Here is a 25,994-nt window from a genome sequence, read left to right on the forward strand (position 1 = left end):
CAATCTTAAAGTCCTAGATGGTTCCTAAGGGGTGATGTGTTCGGACAGGTAAATTGGGCCCAAACCGTTTAGGGCTTTATAGGCTAAAGCCAGCACTTTGAATTGTGACCAGTAGCAGACTGGCAGCCAGTGGAGCTGGAGCAGCAGAGGTGTTGTATGCTCCCTGAGCACTGCTCCTGTTAGTAATCTGGTTGCCATCCATTGGACCAGTTGAAGCTTCCGGACAGTCTTCAGAGGCAACCCCATGTAGAGCGTGTTGCAGTAGTCTATACGGGATGTAACCAGAGTGCGGACTACGATGGCCAAGTCAGGCTTCCCAAGGTTCGGGCACTACTACATAACATTACTGTGTATTGAACTGTTTTATTCTGTTGATTTGTTGTGAAGCATGATGTTTTGGTGCTTAATTTGTAAAATTATAACGTAATTTGACATTTAATAGGCATTTCCTTAATTGTTCCTCAACATTTTTGCTTATCCAATGTTCTGCCAGCCCGTTTATGTTGGATAAGCGAGACTCTAGTATATTTGGATTTTAAAGGAAATCCTTCTTTTGAAAACCCTTGGGAAGGCATGTGATTAAGGAAAGTAGTGTATATTTCATAGAATTGTAGTGTTTGGAAGAGATCCCAAGGACCACCAGTCCAACCCTAACCTGCCATGCAGCAAGACCCAACCAAAGCACTCCAAACCTATGGTCATCTAGCCCAGTGGTGTGCAACCTTTGGTCCTCCAGATGTTTGGGATTCCAAGTCCAAGAAGCCCTGGCCAGCTTGGTCCGTGGTCAGGAATTCTGGGAACAGAAGTCCAAAATGCCATTGACCTTGCCTCTGTTTAAACATCTCTAGAGAAGGAGATTCCCCCAACTCACAGATTCCACTGTCAAACCGCTCTTACTGTCAGGATGTTCTTCCAAATGTTTTGATGGATTCCTGTTGAAGCCTTTCACAGCCGGAATAAATGTGGTGTTGTGTGGTTTCTGGACTGTATTTTGGCAGCATTTTCTCCTGACATTTCACTCGACTTGCTTCACTGTCAACAAAACTTCTGAAGACGCTAGCCACAGATGCAGGTGAACATGGCCATAGAGCCCAAAAAACTCTATAGCTGGGACCGGAAGTCAGGTAACTAAAAAGCATTCAGTTGATCCATAGTTTTAGATAGCCACAGTACAGTTGGCACCATATCTCCCATGGATATAAGGATCATACTGTACCAAAATGTATGAGGTCAGAAATCTGGCTTATCACCATAAGTACTGAACATTTTGATTTTTTTTTCCCATTCCTCTTGGGCAGGTCCAGGCATTGTGTGGCCTTCCAGGTAGGGTTGGATAGCTTTGCTCAAAATGTGGCATAATTAGGGAAAAAATTGGATTTTTTTGCCTTCCGAAGGGACTTCTGCCATGTTTCCGTGAGGCTGTAGTCCTCTATAGTTTCGACTCTCCTTGTGCGATTGATTTCAGGGATGCGGCAGTGATGGAAGGCTCATTGGCAGCCAGGGAAGAGAGAGGGGAGGTTGGACCGTTGTTGTTGTTGCTGCTGCTTTTTGCTGTTGAGTGTGGGGTAGAAAAAAGGGTTTGGAGCCAGAGGAAAGTAGGTTTGGAGAACGGAGGAAGGCAAGGGAGAAGGGAAGGGTTTGGAGCCAGAGAAGAGAGAGAAAGAAGGAAAAGTTTGTTTTGGAGGTGGGGAGAGGTTGAAATTAATAAAGTCATTTTTGGAAAATTATTTTTTGCTCACCACTAAAGCTTTGCTTTAGTGGAGACAGCAAAGCCTAGAGAAGACAATGATGCTGGGGAAAGTGGAAGGTAAAAGGAAGAGGGGCCGACCTAGGGCAAGATGGATGGATGGCATCCTTGAAGTGACTGGACTGACCTTGAAGGAGCTGGGGGTGGTGACGGCCGACAGGGAGCTCTGGCGTGGGCTGGTCCATGAGGTTGCAAAGAGTCGGAGACGACTGAACGAATGAACAAAAAAGCTTTGCTATTTTCTTATCTCCATTTTTGTGGGGTGTGTTTTGGGGACTTGACGCTACATTTCCCAACCTTGCTGGGCCTCAGCTGCACAAACGGTGACTTCCTACATGCAGGAAAGTCACTAAAGCCTTCTCTTTGTGTGTTTCCTTTCTCTCTCTAATTCCTGGGGTGTGTTTTGGAGACATGACGATCAATTTTTTTAAATAAAATAGGTTCTGTGAAGTCTTTAAAAATGTAACATTGGTAGATGTATGAATGTGTCTGAAAGTTGGGGGGAGTGATCCCCTACAACCTGTTGTCATTGCCTTAAAAATTCAAGGAGGTAGCCCTTGAAGTGACTGGATTGAGCTGGGGGTGGTGACGGCCAACAGGGAGCTCTGGCATGGGCTGGTCCATGAGGAGAGTCGGAAGAGTCGGAAACGACTGAACGAACAAACAACAAAGCTCTTTTATTTTTATTGTAATAAATTATTTCTAAAATTGTTTTTAAAATTCTTAAAAATTAGTGGATTGTCTGAACATGTTGAAATTTGGTATGCTAACGGAGAATGATGTGTTGTAGCAGTATATTAAGTTTCATCAAGATTGGTGTAAACATGAGGGAAGGAGAAGGCCCTGGAGTTTCCCCGGTGTCAGTGCTGTTTCCGCATATTGCGCAATCGTGTCCATCGTTAACTAATTGGTTCGGAAGTTTCGGAAAGTTCCGACTTTTTTTTGGAAAAATTCGGAAGTGACTTTAGTATCAAACTACCAGTACCCCCAACATCTGAAACAAGTTTCGAATTTTTTTTTTTGGATCAACCAAGCCTACTTCCAGGTGATGTGGAACTGCAGCCTTTGATTGCTTCTACATTGTAGAATTCATGCCATTTGACACCAATTTAACAGTTATGGCTCAATACTATGAATTATGGGAATTGGTGTTTTGTTGTCCCAAGAACAGAAAGACCCAGTCCCGGCATGCCAAAGCTCCAATGTTTCAAACTGAAGACACACAGAGTTGGGTGCCAGATCTGAGATTTTTATTCTTCAGTGATCAGAGAAAGTTCCAAAATCTTAACAGGTCCTTATGGCGGAACTGACCCATGTTTTATGATGTAATAAAAACAATGTACTTTGCTCTTATTTGGCTAGGTGCATACAATTTGTTTTTCATTCTTCTAATGTAGTAGCTTTGGTTTCCATTAGGGGACGTTGAAAAAGCCTAGCAATTGGGTCGCAATTTAAGCCATGCAATTCAGTTGCAATTGGGCGAGGGGCGGAGATTGGATAAAAATAGTGGTAGAAGCATAAATAAATAATAAAATTGGAAAAAAATCATTTGAACATCTGTTGTGTCACGTAGAGTTAGAATCACAGCAATTATTTTGCAAATGAACACACAAAATGCAAGTTATACCCTACCAGTGTCAGCAGTTGAGTGTGTTGTGCATTGTCGGGAAGTCCAGCTTGCATCGACAGGAATGTATGTGTTGTAGTAGAGCCTGCGAGTAACGTTGCAAGCAGTCATTTGGGTGTTAGAAGGGGGGAAAGGGTTACTCGAGAGCAAGAGTTTGATGAGGAACAGCAAAGGAAGAGGATCCAGGATATACTTACACCTCATACAGACGAGGACTCATTTGAGGGTTTCTCTGGGGATGATGGGTCCACAAGTGAAGAAGAGGAAGGAGACATCATGGATTGGTCTAAGGGAAGGAAAAGGGCTACTCGGGAACAGAAGTCTGATGAGCAGCAACAGAGGAAGATGATCCGGGATATATTTACTCCTGCTCCTGCAGATGAGGAATAATTCGTGGGTTTCTCTGGGGGTGATGGGTCAAGGAGTGATGAAAACGGGGATGACACATTGGACTGGATTAAGGTAAAAGAGGTACAAGCTGTCTGTACGGAGCCGAGTGATAGTGATACATTTGTAGGGTTCTCTGGTAATGAGGACTGAGAATACATCTGAGTCTTGTGGGGATCTAAGTCTTGATAGAAGATGGAGAAGGGGGAGAGATGGGAGTAGGAATTCATGTGTGGAGTCAAGAACAGCTGCAAGGGATGATGGGGCGGAGGTCAGCTCATCTTCTGATGATGATGTGTAAGATAAAAGTAGGTTCAGAAATGAGGAATCTTTGCAGAAGGCAAGGTGTTGGTATACGTTCGTGCATTGTGTACTGTTTGGACTTGTTGCTGCCTGTTCCGTGTTCCGCATTGGGTTTGGGATCTGCAGGTTGCTGCTCCTGTTCGTGTGTGCTATTGACTCGGCTTGGATTCTTGTGAGTGTGGATTTTCCCCTTCCTTGACTTTGGACCGGCTTGACGACGATGCTGCTTCTGTGGACTTTGGGACTTTGCTGCTTCGGATTCTACTTGCTTCAACCCTGGACTTCGCTTGACTACACTTTTCTCCCTGCGGCTTCTCTGTTTTGTTAGCCATTTGCATGCTGTGCCATTTTGTGTGACTTCCAGAGTATTTTGTTTAATCCGGTTCTTTTCTCCGGATTATACTTTGGTTCATCTTTTGAAACCAGGACTGGTTTTTCCTTTGTGTTTTGACCAGAGGCATTGAGTTAAGTGTTTCTGAGTCTTTTTGTTTAATAAACTCTGTTTTGGCACTAACTCTGAGTCTGGCCCTTTAAGGCGTCTGTGATTCTGACAGTATGCGTGTAATGATTGTTTACAATACTGTTTTTAAGGATTTAAACTGTTTATTTTTAATACTGTTAATATTTAATTCTACTTTAATGTTTATATATTTTTGAGTCTGTATGTATTGAGGTTGTATGTACAGTATCAGTTTAACTGTAAGACACACTTTGGAGACAAAAAGCAGGGTATAACTAATCATAATAATAGTAATTAGGTGCCATGTATTAAATCATCTTTAAATTGTTTCTGAATTGTGTGACAATAATAGTGCAAACGCAGTAAGTATTTTTTAAAAATTAATCCATGCTGCTGACAAAAATAGAGTGGAACATTAATAAATTGATAGCAGTGCACCAGGTTCATTCCTCCCATTTAGTATCCTTTGTAATTTTATTCATAATTTCTTTAATTTAATGTTAACCTTTCTTAACGTTATGTGTGTAATGCAAAGGTTGCTATGGTCTATTTTAATAAATAATTTCATAATTTCAAAGTGTCTTATTTACAAGAATTCTCTGTATCATCTTCCAAGATGTAGGAAGATATACAGATATAGCTCTCTCACTCACTCACTTACGCGATCCCTTGTTGTCCGAGTATGATGGCCTTCCAAGTGTAGTGTCTTGGTGGTGGATACGTAGGCGACTGTGGAACCCTATTCTTGACCCGCATGTTCTTCCCACAGTGAGGGCATCGGTTTCAAGGTGGAAGGCGGTCCTAATCAGGGTTGGCTTGACGCGCCTTCCTCTTGGTACATTTCTCCCTTTCACCCTCCATTTCTGCCTCTTCAAATTCTATAGCACTGCTGGTCACAGCTGATCTCCAGTTAGAGCGTTCAAGGGCCAGGCCTTCCCAGTTCTCAGTGTCTATGCCACAGACTTTAAGGTTGGCTTTGAGCCCATCTTTAAATCTCTTTTCCTCTCCATCAACATTACGTTTTCCAATCTTGAGTTCGGAGTAGAGTAACTGCTTTGGGAGATAGTGATTGGGCATTCAGACAATGTGGCCGGTCCAGCGGAGTTGATGGTGGAGGACCATCGCTTCAATGCTGGTGGTCTTTGCTTCTATTTTATCTACCTATCTATCTAATCTATCTATCTGTCTATCTATCTAATCAATCTATATAATCTATCAATCTAATCTATCAATCTATCAATTGAGCTATCAATTAATCTATCACTCAATCTATGTACTCTATCTAATCTATCTATCTAATCTATCTATCTAATCTATCAATCAATCTATCTAATCTATCAATCTAATCTATCTACCTACCTAATCTATCTATCTAATCTATCTACCTACCTACCTATCTAATCAATCTATCTAATCTATCAATCTATCTATCTTATCTATCTACTCTGTCTATCTAATCTATCTATCTTATCTATCTACTCTATCAATCTATCCTATCTATCTATCTATCTATCTACCTATCTATCTAATCAATGTATCTAACCTATCTATCCAATCAATCTATCTATTTTACCTATCTACTCTATCTAATCCATTTTACCTATCTATCTAATCTATCAATCTATGTATATGTCTATCTAATATATCAATCTATCTTATCTACCTATCTATCTATCTAATCTATGCAATCTATCTATCTAATCTATCAGTTAATCTATCTATCTATCTACTCTATCTAATCAATCAGTCTATTTATCTATCTATCTTATCTATCAATCTATCTTATCTACCCATCTATCTAATCTATCTATCTAATCAATCTATCTATTTTATCAATCTATCTAATCTATCTATCTAATCTATTAATCTATCTTATCTAATCAATCTATCTAATCTATCAATCAATCTATCTTATCTATCTACTATATCTAATCTATTTTATCTATCTAATCTATCAATTAATCTATCTAATATATTTTATCTATCTATCTATGTTTCTAATCTATCTATCTATCTAATCTATCAATCTATCTTATCTATCTATTTAATCTATCAATCTATTTACTCTATCTTATCTATCTAATCTATCAATCTATCTAATCTAATCTATCTATATAATTTATCTATCTAATCTATCTATCTATCTAATCTATCTATATATAATTATAATATCTATATATAATGGACTGGTTGCCCTGACACGACAAATAAAATTAATCTCTCTATCCGTATCATCCATAGATTAATCAGATGCTCAGCAATATTTGTTTGCAAAACCATGCCCCCCCCCCCCCCCCCCCCGTTTCGCGGGATAGTTGGATCCTTCCTTGCTTTCCTTCCACTAAGCGGGCTGTCCCATTTCTCCCCGCGGGAGGGAGGAACAAATGTAAACAGTTAAGATGAGAGAAAACGTGCAATGCCTAGAGAGGCCCCAGGGAAGCCGGCTTCCGGTTCCGTCTTTAAAAGTTGTCCCAGCAGTAGAAGATGACTCAATCCATTTAAGCCTCTTGGAAGGACATATTTGAGGAAAGGACTAGGTGAGTGAAAGGGAGCGGGGCTAGGAATGGCTTGTCTTAATTGTTAATGGCTTGTCTTAATTGCTGTGTGAGGATGCCACTGGATTGGCTGTTGCCAGGCGAGCTGGGCCTGTGTGTGGCTGTCACTGCATTGCCTGTTGCTAGGCAACCGGGCCCTCTGTGATGACGTCACTGGGAAGGAAAGGTGACATGTTGGAAGGGAAAGAGCCACAAAGAGAGCCTGCCCACGGTTGCCATGGAGCCTTTGTGAGGGAGGCAGAGCTGGCCCACAGAAGGGAAGCAGGAGGTAAGCAACAACAAGTGTGTGTCTGTGTGTATAGGCTATTTTGATTCATTTGTTTTGCATAATGACAACCACTCTGAGTCCCCTTTGGGGTTGAGATAGAGCCAGGTAAATAATAATAATAATAATAATAATAATAATAATAATAATAATTGTATTGTCGAAGGCTTTCATGGCTGGAATCACTAAACCCATTGTCCTAATTCCAACAGACCTCTACCTCTGAGGATGCTTGCCATAGATGCAGGCGAAACGTCAGGAGAAATGCCTGAGCCTGGGAAAATCTGTTGCTGGGAGGTGTTAATCTGTGCCTGGTTGCCATGTGGACAATTTCAACAGAAAGGAAGAGACCATGAAAATGAACAAAATCTGACTACCAGTATTAAAAAACTCTAAAATTATAACAGCTAAACAACAGAGAGGAAAAAACCAAGCACAGATTAACACCTCCCAGCAACAGATTTTCCCAGGCTCAGGCAGGCCTTCAAATGCTAATGAAGGTGATCGGCTAAACATTCACACCTAACTGCAGCAGGGAAGAGCTCCTTGCCCCACCCCAGCCATTCCACAGATATATAAACCCATTTTTCCTACTTCCAACAGACCTCACAACCTCTGAGGATGCTTGCCATAGATGCAGGCGAAACGTCAGGAGAAATGCCTCTAGAACATGGCTCTATAGCCCGAAAAAACCCACAAGAACCTAATTATTATTATTATTATTATTCTGTGTGCCCAGGGCAGAGTCTCTCATTTGGTATCAGCCATTGGTTGAGGTTAAGCTCTACTGTTATAACCTCTATATTGTTTATTTCAGTGTTGTGGGCACTGCTGACTTGGAGGCCTGGTTTGACAAAAACAGCGCTTCCATACTGCGCATGTGGTCTTTCCACTACTAAGACCATTCCTGGAACTTTGGGTTGTTTCTGTCGTTCATCCCTGTGTGTTTCTTGGACACACAGCACGTCACATTTCTTATCTCGGCACAGTTCATAGAGCAGTTGCTCTTTGGCAGCTGACATGCCTTCGATGTTGATTGAGATTATTGTCATGGTTGGTCCTGAAAAGGTCCGTTGGTTGTTTTGCTTGCTTGCTTGCTTGCATGCTGGTCGCTTCTGTAGCGAGAGAATCAGCCGTCTATGAAGACGTTGCCCAGGGGACGCCCGGATGTCTTGCAATCCTGCGAGGAGGCTTCTCTCATGTCCCCTGAAGCTCTAGGTGCTCTTACTGCCTATTACAGGGAAAACCAGCTGATCTCCAACCCATCTAAAACACAGACATGTGCCTTTCATCTCAAGAACAGACAAGCATCCCGAGCTCTGAAGATCATCTGGGAAGGAATCCCACTGGAGCATTGCAGCGCACCCAAATACCTGGGAGTCGCTCTGGACCGTGCTCTGACCTACAAGAAGCAGTGCCTGAACATCAAGCAAAAAGTGGGCGCTAGAAACAACATCATACGAAAGCTGACTGGCACAACCTGGGGATCACAACCAGATACAGTGAAGACATCTGCCCTTGCGCTGTGCTACTCTGCTGCTGAGTATGCATGCCCAGTGTGGAACACATCTCACCACACTAAAACAGTGACTGTGGCTCTTAATGGGACATGCCGCATTATCACGGGGTGTCTGCGCCCTACACCACTGGAGAAATTACACTGCTTAGCCAGTATTGCACCACCTGACATCCGCCGGGAAGTAGCAGCCAAGGCAGAGACATCTCCAGCTCATCCCCTGTTTGGGTATCAGCCAGCACGTCAACGACTCAAATCAAGAAATAGTTTTCTTAGATCTGCAGAGACACTCGCTGGAACACCTCAGCAAGCGAGAGTCCAAAAGTGGCAGGCTCAAACCCAGCACCTCAATCCGTGGGTGATACCCAAGGAGAGACTCCCCCCTGGGCACACAGAAGACTGAGCAACGTGGAAGGCACTGAACAGACTGTGCTCTGGCACCACAAGATGCAGAGCCAATCTTAAGAAATGGGACCTCAAAGTGGAATCCATGACATGCGAGTGGGGAGAAGAACAAACCACTGACCACCTGCTGCAATGCACCCTGAGCCCTGCCACATGGACAATGGAGGACCCTCTTGTGGCAACACCAGAGGCACTCCAAGTGGCCATATACTGGTCAAAGGACATTTAATCAGCTACCAAGTTTGCAAAATTTGTGTTTTTTTAAAATCTGTTTGTTTATTTTGTTCTGTTAGAAATGTAATACAATGTTCTGGTTGCAGATGACACGATAAAATAATAATAATAATAATAATAATAATAATAATAATAATAATAATGCAATAAATTAAAAAATGCAATACAACTGTTTGGTTTGCTCCTGACATGATAAATAATAATAATAATAATTATTATTATTATTATTATTATTATTATTATTATTATTATTATTAATCATGTCAGGAGCAAACCAAACAGTTGTATTGCATTTTTAACAAACAAACATACAAACACAAAGTTTGCAAGCTTGGTAGTTGATTAAATGTCCTTTGACCAGGCAGTTTAAAAGGCCGGGCCGGGCTAGTGCGATTTTAGAAAGTCCGGGAAATTAGGTAGAGTCTGGCTGTACATTTCCAGGGTGTAATAGAAGAAAGTGACCTGGGTAATTGGTAGAAAGAGATATGGCCAATTTCAACAGTATCTGGGGCTAAGCTAGAACTAGTCATTCTCAAAGGCTTGTTTAAACTACCAGGTCTTCAAGCTCTTAGAAAAGGAGGGGAGGGATGAGGCCTGTCTTATTTCTCCAGGAAGGGCGTTCCAGAGGCGGGGGGCCACCACCGCGAAGGCCCTCTCTCTCATCCCCATCAACCGTGCTTGTGACGGTGGTGGGAGCGAAAGGAGGGCCTCCCCGGAAGATCTTAAGGTTCACGCTGGTTCATAGAGGGAGATGAGATCGCAAAGATAGGCGGGGCCCGAACAGGGTATAAATATGCCCAATGGCCAAGCGATAAAGTGTTACCACGCAAAGGCCTATAAATATCTGGGCATACTACAGCTGGACAACATCAAACATGAACATGTGAAAACTGGTCAGCAAAGAATACATTCAAAGGGTCAGAAAAATTCTCAAAAGTAAGATCAATGGAGGCAATACCATCAAGGCCATAAACACCCGGGCCATACCTGTCATAAGATAAGAAGCATCACACTTAATTCTTACAATCACTTGTGTTCCTGTTCTGGTACAGCCGCACCAGGAGCTCCAGCTTAGCTTGCTATTTGTTGATTACTGCATATATTTTAATATTATATGCCTTTGCAGTTAGATGGCTTTCCTTAGTTTGCATTTATTGGATCTATGACCTGTCAATTATCGTTAGGTTCCCTGGTCCCGCCCCCTTTTTGGATTTTGGAGGGAATAGGAGCCATTTTGGGTCAGTCCACATAGAGAAGCCTTTCATATAGGACATAAATCCAAGAGCTCCTGTAGAAAGCTTCGTCTTCTACAGCTTGGCCGGGGAGATACAGCCCCATAGCTTGGCCAGAGAGATGCAGTCTCAGCACAGCTCTTTTGCTGAGGATTTTACAGCCTTTCAGCTCCTTTGCTGAGGGAATCCGGTCCCACAGCACTTCAGCCAGCCATCACGGAAACCTGAACACCTTCTTTTCCCCTGGAAGTCTACAAAGCTCTGCTTGGTAAGGGTCACTCGCGGCAGCCAGAAGCAGTTGGTACCGGGTGTAGGGGCTCCACGCCATCAGAGGCAAAGACAGACTGCCCAGATTAGAAGTTAAGGATTTCCCCATTAGTTAAAATACAGTTATGAAGATAGTGCCTGTCCCCTGTGGGCAAGATTAAGAAAGCCTTAAAGTACCTGTTTGTTTTCAATAATAAAGAACTTTGTTGAACCTTTAAGCTATCTAAAGACTCTGTTTTAAGGAAATCCAAAGGCCTTTAATCTGAGGCAGCCCCAGCGTCCCGCTGGGCACACAGAATTTATGTCCTGTCTACAGTCTTATGCACAGGCCCAGCATGTGACAGCACAGTTCCTTTGAGTGACAATTCATTTATCTGTCTTTCCTTGCAGGTAGGGCCCATGGTCACAGCCTGGAATACCTAAGCATTTCTTCTCAAGGGCTCAGCCAGTGAAATACTTGCACCCAGAAAGACTTCAGATTTTGGGGAGATGTGATCTCCTTCTCACCATAGACAAAGAAATCCTCCAAGTCGTTTGGGAACTGTACCAGAGAGCCAAGATGGCAGAGCAAGACTCAGCTGACCCTGAGGCAGAAAAAGATCCCCATCAAATCTGGATGGGACGAAGTGAGGATCGATGTGAAAAAGGAGGGCAGACTCTCCTGAGTGAGGACAGACTGGGCTCAGACATACAGTGCCAACGCTTCAGGGGGATTTGCTACCGGGAAGCTGAAGGACCTCGAGGGGTTTGTAGCCAACTCTGTGATCTTTGCTATGAGTGGCTGAAGCCAGAGAAGCACACCAAAGCTCAGATACTGGACTTGGTGATCCTGGAGCAGTTCCTGTCTGTCCTGCCTGTGGAGATAAAGAGCTGGGTCAAGCAATTTGGGCCAGAGACTACTTCCCAGGCAGTGTCCCTGGCTGAAAGTTTCCTCCTGGATCAGGCAGGGGACAAGAAGAAGGAGAGTTCACAGGTGAGATTGTTTCCATTTTATTGGATGGTGTGTGTGAGGACTGTCCACCTTATTCTACCCCTATATGTCCATTGGTTTCTGGGTCAGACTTTATTTGTGCAAACTCATTATTGGACACTGCCACTCTTGATCTACGGCTGCTACAATGTAGAATCACAGAATTATTTATGACTCAAATGCGACATTTGGTAAATGTAATAATAATATAATAAAAATAATTTGGCAAATGTAATAATAATACGATAATAAAAATACATTTTATTTGTTACCTTCCTCTCCTCATGGCTCGAGGTGGGGCACAACATGGGTAAAACACACCACCATGCAAAATACACGATAAAATACTCACATACTGCACCGGGATTGTGGCGCAGCTGGCTGAGTGTCAGCTGCATTAAGATCACTCTGACCAAAGGGTCATGAGTTCGAAGCCAGCCCGGGTTGGAGTGGGTTTCCAACCAAATATGTGTAGCCTGTTGTCGACCTTTGCAACCCGAAAGACATTTGCATCTGTCAAGTAGGAAAATTAGGTACCACCTTAAAGTGTGGGGAGGCTAAATTAACTGATTTATGAGGCCATAAAAAAGACTCCAGCAAAACACTCCAGCAAAAAAGCATGCGGGGATTGCGAAAGTACTTCATCGGTGTCGCATATGGACGATGAAAGCGACAGCTCCCCTGGCGGTCAGAAAAAGTTAAATAGCCTTTGTGTATGTCAAAATTCGCATTGAATGTTTGCCATATATGTGTACATTGTAATCCGCCCTGAGTCTCCTGCAGGGTGAGAAGGGCGGAATAGAAATGCTGTAAATAAATAAATACCATCGCCAACCACCATCAACTGCAGAACATGATACATAACAAGTATAAACCACATTAGAGTTTAGGGGACACTCCTTCTTGAGAGGTTTCTAAATGGAGGTTGGGAGATTGTCTTTCAGGAGTGCTTTAGTTGTGTATTCCTGGATAGCTCCATGGCTGTATAGAATCTTAGAATCATAGAGTTGGAAGAGACCTCATTGGCCACCCAGTTCAACCCCCTGCCTAGAAGCAGGAATATTGCATTCAAAGCACCCCCGACAGATGGCCATCCAGCCTCTGCTTAAAAGCTTCCAAAGAAGGAGCCTCCACCACACTCCGGGGCAGAGAGTTCCACTGCTGAACGTTCAAGAAGTTCTTCCTCATGTTCAGATGGAATCTCCTTTCTTGTAGTTGAAGCCATTGTTCTGCGTCCTAGTCTCCAGGGAAGCAGAAAAGAAGCTTGCTCTCTCTTCCCTATGGTATCCCCTCACATATTTATACATGGCCGTCATGTCTCCTCTCTGCCTTCTCTTTTGAAGGCTAAACATGCCCAGCTCTTTAAGCTACTCCTCATAGGACCTCTGTTTAAAAGCTTCCAAAGAAGGAGCCTCCACCACACTCCGGGGCAGAGAGTTCCACTGCTGAACAGCTCTCACAGTCAGGAAGTTCTTCCTCATGTTCAGATGGAATCTCCTCTCTTGTAGTTTGAAGCCATTGTTCCATTGCATCCTAGTCTCTAGGGAAGCAGAAAGCAAGCTTGCTCCCTGCGGCTTCCTCTCACATAGTTATACATGGCTATCATATCTTCTCTCAGCCTTCTCTTCTTCAGGTTAAACATGCCCAGCTCCTTAAGCCGCTCCTCATAGGGCTTGTTCTCCAGACCCTTGATCATTTTAGTCGCCCTCCTCTGGACACATTCCAGCTTGTCAATCTCTCTCTTGAATTGTGGTGCCCAGAATTGGACGCAATATTCCAGGTGTGGTCTAACCAAAACAGAATAGAGCATGGGGAGCATGACTTCCCTGGATCTACACACACCAAAATCCTATTGGCTTTTTTTACCGCTGTATGATGTGTGTCAGAATTCATCCACACCGATAACACTAGTGTAGCATTCTCACACAATTGACACAATTTATTAAGCATCTCTTAAGTCACACATTTCAACTCCCATCATTCTTGGCAGCTGGTAAATTGTGGGTGCTGAAGTCCAAAACACCTAGAGGGCTGAAGTTTGTCCACGACTGAGTTAAGTCTATTGAGAAATGTGTTTTCAAAGGCTTCACTGAGTTGCTGTGAGTTTTCCTGGCTGTATGGCCATGCTACAGAAGCATTCTCTCCTGAATCAACCTGGACACAGCAGGTTGAGAACATATAAATACTGGACCACTCTAACAACTACCATGTCAGACTATACTGAGAAATTACTGAAATCCACAAGAGGCATGTGGACAATTTCAACAGAAAGGAGGAAACCATGAAAATGAACACCATCTGGCTACCAGGTTTTGTTTTTTTTTAAACAACTCTAAAATCAGGACAGTAAATAAAGAGCAACACTAAAAAAGGGGGAAATCCAGACAGGGAACAATCAGGGCCAGCTAAGACCTCCCAACAAGGGATTCCCCCAGACAGGAATCAGGCAGGCTTTGAAGGTGCAAGGCCATTCAGTGCTAATCAAGGTAGCTAATTGCAACATTTACACTTGCCTCCAGCAGACAAGAGTTTTTTCCCCCCACCCTGGACATTTATTTATTTATTTAGTACATTTCTATACCGCCCCTTCTCAGCCTTCCGGCGGCTTGAGGCAGTTTACAAGGCAAGAATTCAATGCCGTCAAGGACATAATTACAATATACAATATAAAAAACATCAGCAACAATAAAATCAAACATTATGAAACATATTTAAATCGATAATCATTAAAACAATGTCCAGTTCAGCCATATAGTTATTCCATTATTATATCCATTACTCCGTATTTTCAAATGCCCGCTCAAATAGCCATGTCTTAAGATTCTTCTGTAATGATAGGAACGAGGAAGCCGATCTAATCTCCCTAGGAAGGGCGTTCCATAGCTGAGGGGCCACCACTGAGAAGGCCCTGTCTCTCGTTCCCTCCAACCGTACTTGTGATGATGGCGGGACCAAGAGCATGGCCTCTCCAGATGATCTTAAAGTCCTTGCAGATAGATATTAGGCCTGGGTAACAACGCAAAAATTTGTTTCTAAAATCGATTTGTATTTGGGGGGGTTTTGCGTTTCGATATTTAAAATAATTACAAAACTTTCCTTTAAAAAAGTTCAGTATTTACGAAATTTCGTTAATATTAACAAATCGATTCGTTAAGATGGCGGACCCCCCGCGCATGCGCAAATCACCTCTGAAACTTCGTTATGAAGACGGGGGTCGATTCGTTAAGGTGGCAACGAATCGATTCGTTAGAAAAGAAATATTTATCAGAAATATTTAAAAATGGAAAATTAACAATGCTTGCCCTGTTGTGGAGTGAACACAGCCACAGGACAGGGACAAACTCACACACACAGGCACACAAGGGTCTTTTCTTTTTTTAGAATATTTTTTGAATTTTTTTAAGAATAAAAGAAAGATATTTTTCAAAAATATTTAAAAATGCTTGCCCTGTTGTGGAGCGAACGGCAAAGCCTCCCCGCTGCTCCCAGCCCAGGGAATGAATGAATGCAAGCAATGAATGAATGCAAGCCAAGCCTCCCTCCCGAACCTCCCGTCTCCTCGCCTTCCCCAGCAATGAGCAATGCGGCCACGCGGAGCCGCTTTTAAAGGGCAGCCCGCCCAATCACAATCAGCCACGGTGCTTGGGAGCGCAGGATTGGCTCCCAGCGCACCCAGCATCCTCCATCCCTAAAACATCATTTCAGAAATGGGCGGAAGCCCATAAAAAAGATGGAGGATGCCATTTCGATATTTAAAAACACTTCCGGGTTTGAAAATATGTTTTGTAATCGTTTTGTAATTGCTAAAAATAACGAATATTTAACGAATTACAAAATTAACGAACGAAACCGCCCAGGCCTAATAGATATATAAACCCCACTTGCCTAGTTTCCAAAAGAGCTCACAACCTCTGAGGGTGCCTGCCATAGATGTGTGTGAAAGGTCAGGAGAGAATGCTTCTTGAACATGGCCATACAGCCCAGAAAACACAGGAACCCATCTATTGAGAAACATTGCTAGGTTGTTCTGTTTCTTTCCTTTCCTTGTGGTTCTTCTTTCTGAAACATTTCACTCTCTTCCAGGAGCCCTCAGGCGTGGCCATGGACTTCTCAGGTACAGAATCCCCAAAAGATACTGAGAAGAAGGTGCTCTCATGGGAGACTGGGCAGGAACGTGATGGAGGTTCTCCCTCAGTGGGTAAGGGCGATCTTTGCCCGTCCTCGGCTTCCACAAACATGTCCAAAATCCACAAGGTGTGCTCTTGATCTCCTTGAATTTTTTCCAAGATAGCTATTCTGTCTAGCTTCTCTGAAGATTCATGGACCTTCCAGACAGGTCTTCTATCCCAGGATCCAATCACAGGTTTTCTGTATTGTCGAAGGCTTTCATGGCCGGAATCACTGGGTTGTTGTAGGGTTTTTTTCGGGCTATATGGCCATGTTCTAGAGGCATTCTCTCCTGACGTTTCGCCTGCATCTATGGCAAGCATCCTCAGAGGTAGTGAGGCCAAGTCAGACTTCCCAAGGAACCTAGAGGTCCACAAACCCATCCAGTGGGTGGAGATTTTTATTTTGGAGTGTGAGCCCATGGATATAGAATCCTTGGATAAGGGGGTCATACTGTACATAAATTGAGGAACATTCATTTGAATAGTAAAAGGAAAATAACACTAAATCAGGGCTGATATTTAGGAAAGCAAATCAATTATTTATTTACCATACTTGTATCCTGCCTTTCTCAACCCCGAAGGGGACTCAAGGCGGCCTTACAAAGGCAACAATTCACTGCCGCATGTATACATACATTAATATATACACAAAATATTAAAACCATCTAGTTAAAATATAACATTAAAACAACAATTAACATCACATAGGGTTGTTATAGGTTTTTTCGGGCTATATGACCATGGTCTAGAGGCATTCTCTCCTGACGTTTTGCCTGCATCTATGGGTCTGCTGGAACTAGGAAAAAGGAGTTTATAGATCTGTGGAATGACCAGGGTGGGACAAAGGACTCTTGTCTGCTAGAGCTAGGTGTGAATATTTCAACTGACCACCTTGATTAGCATATAATGCTCTGACAGTGCCTGGAGCAAACTTTTGTTGAGAGGTGATTAGATGTCCTTGTTTGTTTCCTCTCTGTTGTTGTGCTGTTGTAATTTTAAAGTTTTTAATACAGGTAGCCAGATTTTGTTCATTTTCATGGTATATAAACCCTTTTTCCCTAGTTCCAACAGACCTCACTACCTCTGAGGATGCTTGCCATAGATGCAGGTGAAACGTCAGGAGAGAATGCCTCTAGACCATGGCCATATAGCCCGAAAAAAACCTACAACAACCCAGTGATTCCGGCCATGAAAGCCTTCAACAATACATTGAACATCACATAGTCCAGGTCATGTTCCAGGGCCAGTCTGGGTCGTCATTAAAATCAATTTACAATCTCTTATTGCTTCGCTCCCATTATTGACCAAAAGCCTGATCCCAGAGCCAAGTTTTTAGTTTTTTCCTGAAGGCCAGGAGAGAGGGGGACAATCTAATTTCACTGGAGAGGGAGATCCATAGACGAGGGACCACCACTGAGAAGGCCCTGTCTCTTGTCCCCACCAGTTGTGCTTTCGAGAGGGGTGGGACTGAGAGCAGGGCCTCCCCGGATGATCTTACCTTCTGAGATGGGTCATAGAGGGAGATACGTTTGGCACATTTTCTTTGGCAGAGCAGAAGAAAGAAAGGGCAGGGCGATACAGATATGTGGTTGGCAGAAAGCAATCCAGAAAGATGTCCTTGTTGACTCTATACAAACTGAGGGGATTGAACCTGGCTCCTGCCTGGAGTTGACCAGTGAAAGTTAGAGACCTGGGACCAGTGAAAGCTAGAGACTCTGGCCACCTTAGAATCATAGAATCAAAGAGTTGGAAGAGACCTCATGGGCCATCCAGTCCACCCCCATTCTGCCAAGAAGCAGGAATACTGCATTCAAATCACCCCTGACAGATGGCCATCCAGCCTCTGCTTAAAAGCTTCCAAAGAAGGAACCTCCACCGCGCTCCGGGGCAGAGAGTTCCACTGCTGAACGGCTCTCACAGTCAGGAAGTTCTTCCTCATGTTCAGATGGAATCTCCTCTCTTGTAGTTTGAAGCCATTGTTCTCACCTTCTTTGTCTTTCTCTTAGAAAACAGAAGGACAGTTCCAGATGGTGCTGGGATCCCATCTAGGTCACCTTCGCTTTGTGGAGATATTGAAGCAGTTACTGTGAAATCAGAACAGGTACGGCAGGGATTGTTGGGCATCTTGTATGGAAACACCTTGGGTGCCTCTTTCCGTTTCATAATTCCTTGAGCTGGAAGGAGACTCAATGTTCTCCTCTTCCTAGGAAGACCTTCAACTGCCACTGAGGAAGTTCTGTTTTGGGGGGGAATTCAACATGTTAACATTGAATGTCATCTTCGTATTTCAGAGTCCAGAGACCTTTGAGGAGATGCATTTCTCCACATCTCACCAAGGAGATCTGGCTACTGTTAATGCCAGGCCAGGTGGATCCAGAGAAGAAAATCCCAGAGGAGAGCTGTGGAGCTGCGGAAACCTGTCCTCTCCAGGTATGGCTTCTTCTCCGGTTTAAAATCAAAGCTGTCTGCTCTTGGATCAGACCAAAGCTCTGTGTAAGGTGTCATCTACACTTGCTGAAATATTCCAGAGTAAACTGCTCCAGAGATGCCCCAGGATACAGAATGGCTACTCTTGGGTGCCTCTTTGGGCTCAAAGCATTAGAGACCAAAGCAGTTCTCCGACAGAGCCTTGCTGGCAGTGTCACTTTTGGAGAAATCACAACTGGTTTGTGAAGAGGAAGTTCTGAGGAAGCTCTGAAGTAGGTTGGAGTTATCTTTGTACTGGATTATCAAAACTGATCGTTCATAGTGGAAGAAAAAAGAAGAAGAGGAGGAGGGGGGAGGAGAAATATTAAAAATTAACTATGTATTTTTAAATTTTAAAAAATGTGAGTCAAGCACTGAAAGAGTTAAATGGGTACAATGACTCAGAAAAGGCTGCAGTTTGATATAAACAAGTGTGCCTATAGCTTCGTAGCTCTCAGTCTGTGAGAGGTTTCTGTGGGACAAGCCTCAGTGTGTTAGTTGGCCTCAGTGTGTTAGTAGGCCTCAGTATGAGAAGGCCTCAGTGTTAGTTCACATCAAAGGGAGAAAGGCTTCAGTGTTAATAGGCCTCAGTATGAGAAGCTTCAGTGAGAGAAGCTCCAGGTGGAAGGCCTTCTGTGTGAAGGCTGCTGTGTATAAAACTACTGTGTGAAACTACTATGTAATTTCACTATGAAAAGAGGCTCTGTGAGAGCGAAGCTGTTTATCTGCATGAGAAAGTAGCCCAGCGTGCAAGCAAAGAAGGAAGAATAAATGATTTTGTTCATGTTATGGAAACCTTGTTGTTGTAAATATTGCAACCATATTATTTTGCCATAAATTTTATTTATTTATTTATTTATTTACAGCTTTTATATTCCGCCTTTCTCACCCTGCAGGGGACTCAGGGCGGATTACAGTGTACACATATATGGCAAACATTCAATGCCAATTTTTGACATACAAACATATACAGACATACACAGAGACTAACTTTTCTTCCCGCCAGGGGAGCTGTCGCTTTCATCGTCCATCTGCAACGGTGATGAAGCACTTCCGCATTCCCCGCATGCTTCCCCGCTGGAATGCTTTGCTGGAGTCTTCTTTATGGCCTCATAAATCAGTTAATTTAGCCTCCCTACACTTTTTTTTAAGGTGGTACCTAATTTTCCTACTTGACAGATGCAACTGTCTTTCGGGTTGCAAAGGTCGACAACAGGCTACACACAATTGGTTGGAAACCCACTCCAATCTGGACTGGCTTCGAACTCATGACCCTTTGGTCAGAGTGATCTTAATGCAGCTGACACTCAGCCAGCTGCGCCACAATCCCGGTGCCTCCTAAAGAAAAGCCTCCTAACATTGTTCTGTGTGTTTTTGTTCTTTTTATCATTTTGTGGCTTACTGGTGCTGCTAATAAGTTGTGCATTTATGGAGAAGGCCTTTTGTTAATAAGCCCCCTCACCCAACAATAATAATGCTATTAGTTACCTGCCTTTCTTCATGGCTTGGACTGTATATTGTGTGAACAGCTATGCACACTACGCATATCTTGCTTGTAGTGCAAATACAATTTCAGGTTTCTGAAAAAGAGAGAGTTATTTTGTACATCTATTTAGAGTTACCAGGGATTTCAACCTTCCAAATAAGGGAGACTTAACAATACAGCTGTTTAGAGTTCCCAGGGATTGAACCTGTGGATTTTTTGCATGCAAAGAAGCTAAAGTTCAGTGACCACCTTCTTGTCTGTTTTATACATACATACATACATACATACATACATATATAATTTATTTATTTACAGCTTTTATATTCCGCACTTCTCACCCCGCAGGGGACTCAGGGTGGATTACAGTGTACACATAGAATAACTCTCTTTTTCAGAAACCTGAAATTGTATTTGCACTACAAACAAGATATGTGTAGTGTGCATAGCTGTTCACACAATGTACAGTGTACAGTGTGCACAGAAAGATTGATTGTTTAGGTCTGTTCTTTGGATCCTTTCTTCACTAACCAATTTTGTAAAAACTTATTTCAGGTGTGGAGAGTGAAAACGATAGAGAAGCGGAGCATCAGAAAATCAAAACTGAAGAAGAAAACATTGCTCTGGAAGGCATCGATTTCCATGAAATTATAGTGCCAGGGGAAATTTGTGATGGGAACAAGAATGTTCGAGATGCAGAAAAACTGTTGATATGTTCTGACTGTGGCGAGAGCTTCACTCAGGACATATTCCTAACCGAACATCGAAAAATTCACCCTCAGGAGAAAATGCGTACTTTCTTGGAGTGTGGAAACCAGTTTAGCTACAGCCCGGTCCTCACCTTGCCTCCGCGATTCGGTGCCGTCAGAAAGCCCTTTGGATGCTCTGACTGCGGAAAACATTTCAGCGAAAGCCAAGGCCTTAAGAGACATCAAAGGATTCACATGGAGGAGAAGCCCTTTAAGTGCCCGGAGTGTGGGAAAGGCTTCATTCGCGGCCCGGAACTCAAGGCCCACCAGAGAGTCCACACTGGGGAGAAGCCCTACAAATGCTCCGTGTGCGGAAAGATGTTCACCCAGAGCTCCAACCTGAGTAAACACCAAAGAATTCACACAGGGGAGAAGCCTTATTCATGTCCCGAATGTGGCAAGAGTTTCAACCATAGCACACACCTCAAAAGGCACCAACGGATTCACACGGGGGCAAAGCTGTTCCAATGCTTGGAAGTCCGGCAAGAGCTCCAGTCAAAGGATAATCCTTAAACTACATAAAATAAATTCACAGAAGGGAGAAGACCAATAAATGCCCAGAGTGTGGGAAGAGCTTCGGCAGTTGCAGAATGTGGAAAGGGTTTCGGCAATAGCAGAATCCTCAAACTCAGTTCTTGTGGGTTTTTTCGGGCTATATGGCCATGTTCTAGAGGCATTTCTCCTGACGTTTCGCCTGCATCTATGGCAAGCTTCCTCAGAGGTGAGGTTCTGTTTTTGGGGGGAATTCAACATGTTAACATCGAATACTATCTTTGTATTTCAGAGTCCAGAGACCTTTGAGGAGATGCATTTCTCCACATCTCACCAAGGAGATCTGGCTACTGTTAATGCCAGGCCAAGTGGATCCAGAGAAGAAAATCCCAGAGGAGAGCTGTGGAGCTGCGGAAACCTGTCCTCTCCAGGTATGGCTTCTTCTCCGGTTTAAAATCAAAGCTGTCTGCTGCTGAATCAGACCAAAGCTCTGTGTAAGGTGTCATCTACACTTGCTGAAATATTCCAGAGTAAAGTGCTCCAGAGATGCCCCAAGATACAGAATGGCTACTCTTGGGTGCCTCTTTGGGCTCAAAGCATTAGAGCCCAAAGCAGTTCTCCGACAGAGCCTTGCTGGCAGTGTCACTTTTGGAGAAATCACAACTGGTTTGTGAAGAGGACGTTCTGAAGAAGCTCTGAAGTAGGTTGGAGTTATCTTTGTGCTGGATTATCAAAACTGATCGTTCATAGTGGAAGAAAAAAGAAGAAGAGGAGGAGGGGGGAGGAGAAATAAATGCAGGCGAAACGTCAGGAGAAATGCCTCTAGAACATGGCCATATAGCCCGAAAAAACCCACAAGAACTGAGTGATTCCGGCCATGAAAGCCTTCGACAATACATAGAATCCTCAAAGTTCATCAAGGGTTCACATGGGGAGAAGCCATATAAGTGTTTAGAATATGAGAATATCAGAGCCTACACCTGAACAGACATCCAGGGAGAAGCCCTAGAAATGCTCCTAGTGTGGAAAGAGCTTAAGACAGAGCACACACGTCACACCAGCAAAAGGGCATACAGTGTGGAAGGAGTTTCCATCAGAGTGGGTGCCTTGGTTCACATCAAAGAAGACACAAGAAAAGGGAATCTCGTGATGTTTTATCAGTGACTGGAATGTGGACACATTAAAGTTTTATGTTGAAAACAAAGCCTTCATTGCAAAACCCTTGTGAAAGTATGTGAATAATGAGGGTCTGTCATAGAATCTTAGAATTGGAAGAGGTTCCCAAGGGCAATCCAGTCCAACCCCCTGCTATAATAATAATAATAATTTTTATTATTATTATTTATTTATTATGTATTTATTTATTTATCGTGTCAGGAGCAACCAGACAGTTGTATTACATTTTTAACAAAGCAAACAGATAAAACACAAAGTTTGCAAGCTTGGTAGTTTAAATGTCCTTTCATAATAATAGGCACTGACAAGCTGGAATGTGTCTAGAGAATCCAGACAAGACAGAGGTCCTACTGGTCAGTCGTAAGGCCGAACAGGACATAGGGTTACAGCCTGTGTTAGACGGGGTGACACTCCCCTTGAAGACGCAGGTTCGCAACTTGGGAGTGATCCTGGACTCATTGCTGAGCCTGGAATCCCAGGTCTCGGCGGTGGCCGGGAGAGCTTTTGCACAATTAAAACTTGTGCACCAGCTGCGCCTGTACCTTGGGAAGTCGGATCTGGCCACGGTGGTCCACGCTCTTGTTACATCCCAATTAGATTACTGCAACGCACTCTACATGGGGTTGCCTTTGAAGACTGCTCGGAAACTCCAACTAGTCCAGCGGGAGGCAGCCAGACTGCTCACCGGGGCGTCATACAGGGAGCACACCACCCCCCTGTTGTGTCAGCTCCACTGGCTGCCGATCCAGTTCTGAGCACAATTCAAAGTGCTGGTTTTGACCTACAAAACCCTACACGGTTCCGGCCCAGCGTATCTGTCCGAACGGATCTCCCTTTACGTCCCACCCCGGAGTCTAAGATCTTTCGGGGAGGCTCTGCTCCCGACCCCGCCTTTATCACAAGTGAGGTTGGTGGGGACGAGGAGCAGGGCTTTCTCAGTGGTGGCCCCCCGCCTGTGGAATTAACTCCCCGGGGAAATTAGATCTGCAACATCGCTCCTTTCCTTTAGGAAAAAACTGAAAACATGGACCAGGCATTCGGACCAGGCATTCGGACAATCGGGCAGATAAAGAAAGAACTTTGACGATGATTAGGAAATGATTAATGGATTAGAACTATAGAACTCTGAAAGATGAAACGCTGAGCACAAGAATAGTTCTATATGATGTGTTATGTACTGGTTGTTTGATTGTTTTAACTGTGATAATTGCTTTTAACTATGGTTTTGTATATTATATTTAATTTGTATAGGCATCAAATTGTGCCTTTTTTGTAAGCCGCCCTGAGTCCTCCCTCGGGGGTTGAGAAGGGCGGGGTAAAAGTACCCGAAATAAATAAATAAATGGATGGATGGCCCTTTCCTTAAGCGATTGAGAGGGGAAAGGAAGAGGCCCGAGGCTGTTAGGACTTGTGGGAGTTGAAGTCCAAAATCTGGGAGGACCCAAGTGTGCCCATGCCTGGTGTAGATGCCCTCATAGTTTAAAGCCTTAGCATGTCTTAATCCAGCCCTGTTCTCAAGTACAGCACTGTACAATCATTACAGAAATATGCGTCACTCTGTTGCTGTAACAAAGTTTGCCAACTTGTGGCAGGCGATGAGACTTTGTTGTTGACGGGGTTTCCCTTGCAAACATGTTTTGCTCCAGTGAAGCGGAGAGACCAGGAGGTTTGCAGAAGTGACATAGCTTGGTCGTATAATTATGAAAGCTGTGCTTGAATTATTGCTGTCATTCTCTGAAGCACCAGAGATTTCCCCAGAGGGGCATCCATGAGAAGAAAAGGAAATAAACAGCCATCCTTCTGCGCCACTGAGGGTTTGACCTGGGATTTTGGACCTGTGGGAAATGGTGGAAAGTTTTACTATTGTTTTGCTTCTGAAGTATAATTTCAGCCAGCCCTTCTGTGGCCCAGCTGCTAACTTATTCCAACTCATGCTGTGGCATTGCAAAAATCAGAACTTGGGAAAAGTTCCTTTTTTTGCATTTTGTAGCTCTGCAAGTAAACCACATCTGCCTATATCAGGGTGTTATGGTGTGATGTTGTGGTGAGTGGCTTTGAGTATCCTTGTGGAGAGAAAAGCCAGGTATAAATAAACATAATAATAATTGTTATTGTTATTTCAATCTATATAAATAAAAATGCAATGTTCGTTTGTGGGATTAACATAACTCAAAAACCACTGGATGAATTGACACCAAATTTGGACACAAGACACCTAACAACCCAATGTATGTTCTTCACTCAAAAACATTGATTTTGTCATTTGGGAGTTGTAGTTGCTGGGATTTATAGTTCAACTACAATCAAAGAGCATTCTGAACCCCACCAATGATGGAATTGAACCAAACTTGGCACACAGTTCTCCCATGACTAACAGAAAATACTGGAATGGTTTGGTGGGCAATGTCCTTTGGTTTTGGAGTTGTAGTTCACCTACATCCAAATATCTTTGTGGACTCAAACAATGATGGATCTGGACCAAACTCTACACAAATACTCAATATGCCCAAATGTGAACATGGTGGAGTTTGGGGAAAATAGAAGCTTGACATTTGGGAGTTGTATTTGCTGGGATTTGTAGTTCACCTACAATCACAGAGCATTCTGAACCCCACCAACAATAGAATCCCCATGTGGGCCACAGCGACATGTAGCAGGGGACAGCATATATATATATATATATATATATATATATATATATATATATATATATTTTCTGTTGCACAGAGCGTGTTTTAGCCAAGTCCCATGCAAAAGATACACAAACAAGAGGGAAAAGGAACACAAAAACTTTATTCTTATCAGCAGAGACATAAACTCGCAATGTTACATACAAAATCAAACAGTGCCACAAACTTCCATAGTCCTTGTAAGTAACACAGAATAAGGCTTCTTCATCTTCATTCAAATGAGAGAGCAAAACATAAACCTTGAGTAAATAGCTATTCCACCATAGCAAAGAGCATCGCTGTTAGAGCATAGCAGCATTACAGCATGTTGCTTCTCCAAACTGTATTCTAAAATCCATACAGTTATACCTCACTGAGTGTGGCTCAATAATGCTGTCTGACTTACACCAGGACTGTGGCACAGTTGGCTGAGTGTCAGCTGCATTAAGACCTCATGAGTTCGAAGCCAGCCCGGATCGGTGTGAACTTCCGACCAATTGTGTAGCTTGTTGCTGACCTTTGCAACCCGAAATGCAGTTGCATCTGTCAAGCAGGAAAATTAGGTACCACCTATGTGTGGAGAGGCTAATTTAACTAATTTACGAGGCCATAAAAAAGACTCCAGCAAAGCACTCCAGCAAAAAGCATGCGGGGAATGCGGAAGTACTTCATCAGTGTCGCAGATGAACAATTAAAGTGACAGCTCCCCTGGCGGCCAGAAAAGTTAAATAGCCTCTGACTGTCTGTCTATATCTGTTGTGTGACTTTGGCATTGAATCTTTGCCATGTATGTGTATATTGTAATCTGCCCTGAGTCCCCTG

At 43.3% G+C, this 25,994-nt stretch overlaps 2 protein-coding genes across 6 annotated transcripts in view; both read left to right on the forward strand.

Moving 5' to 3' along the window:
- Positions 1–6,952: 6,952 nt before the first annotated feature.
- On the forward strand, positions 6,953–24,614 carry LOC132765874 (zinc finger and SCAN domain-containing protein 31-like). Of its 3 annotated transcripts, none has more exons than XM_067465381.1 (6): positions 6,953–7,347; positions 11,389–11,971; positions 16,052–16,082; positions 18,144–18,238; positions 18,429–18,567; positions 20,642–24,614. In XM_067465381.1, the coding sequence occupies exons 2-6, from the start codon at positions 11,558–11,560 to the stop codon at positions 21,346–21,348; spliced, it is 1,386 nt and encodes a 461-aa protein (XP_067321482.1). In that variant the 5' UTR covers positions 6,953–7,347; positions 11,389–11,557; the 3' UTR covers positions 21,349–24,614. The 3 variants fall into 3 exon arrangements, with proteins under 3 accessions (XP_067321482.1, XP_067321480.1, XP_067321481.1); XM_067465379.1 differs by having other exon boundaries at positions 6,954–7,347; positions 16,052–16,166; XM_067465380.1 differs by having other exon boundaries at positions 6,954–7,061; positions 16,052–16,166.
- The window catches only part of LOC132765873 (major histocompatibility complex class I-related gene protein-like), a 47,183-nt gene continuing 42,577 nt past the window's right edge, over positions 21,389–25,994 (forward strand). For 2 of the 3 annotated variants that reach the window (XM_067465402.1, XM_067465404.1), the window contains exon 1: positions 21,389–21,758. In XM_067465402.1, coding sequence (XP_067321503.1) covers positions 21,389–21,758 — 370 coding nt within the window. The remainder of the gene's footprint in view (positions 21,759–25,994) is intronic. The other variant, XM_067465403.1, reaches the window with a different exon arrangement.

Source organism: Anolis sagrei, chromosome 2 (assembly GCF_037176765.1).
Source record: "Anolis sagrei isolate rAnoSag1 chromosome 2, rAnoSag1.mat, whole genome shotgun sequence".
Classification (NCBI taxonomy): domain Eukaryota; kingdom Metazoa; phylum Chordata; class Lepidosauria; order Squamata; family Dactyloidae; genus Anolis; species Anolis sagrei.

Bases quoted from the DNA above. Each gene is read 5' to 3' on its own strand.
- LOC132765874 (XM_067465379.1), top strand. From the start codon at position 11,558: ATGGCAGAGCAAGACTCAGCTGACCCTGAGGCAGAAAAAGATCCCCAT. The intron at 16,167-18,143 runs GTAAGGGCGATC...TCTTTCTCTTAG, and splicing joins TGGAGGTTCTCCCTCAGTGG to AAAACAGAAGGACAGTTCCA. The intron at 18,568-20,641 runs GTATGGCTTCTT...AACTTATTTCAG, and splicing joins CGGAAACCTGTCCTCTCCAG to GTGTGGAGAGTGAAAACGAT.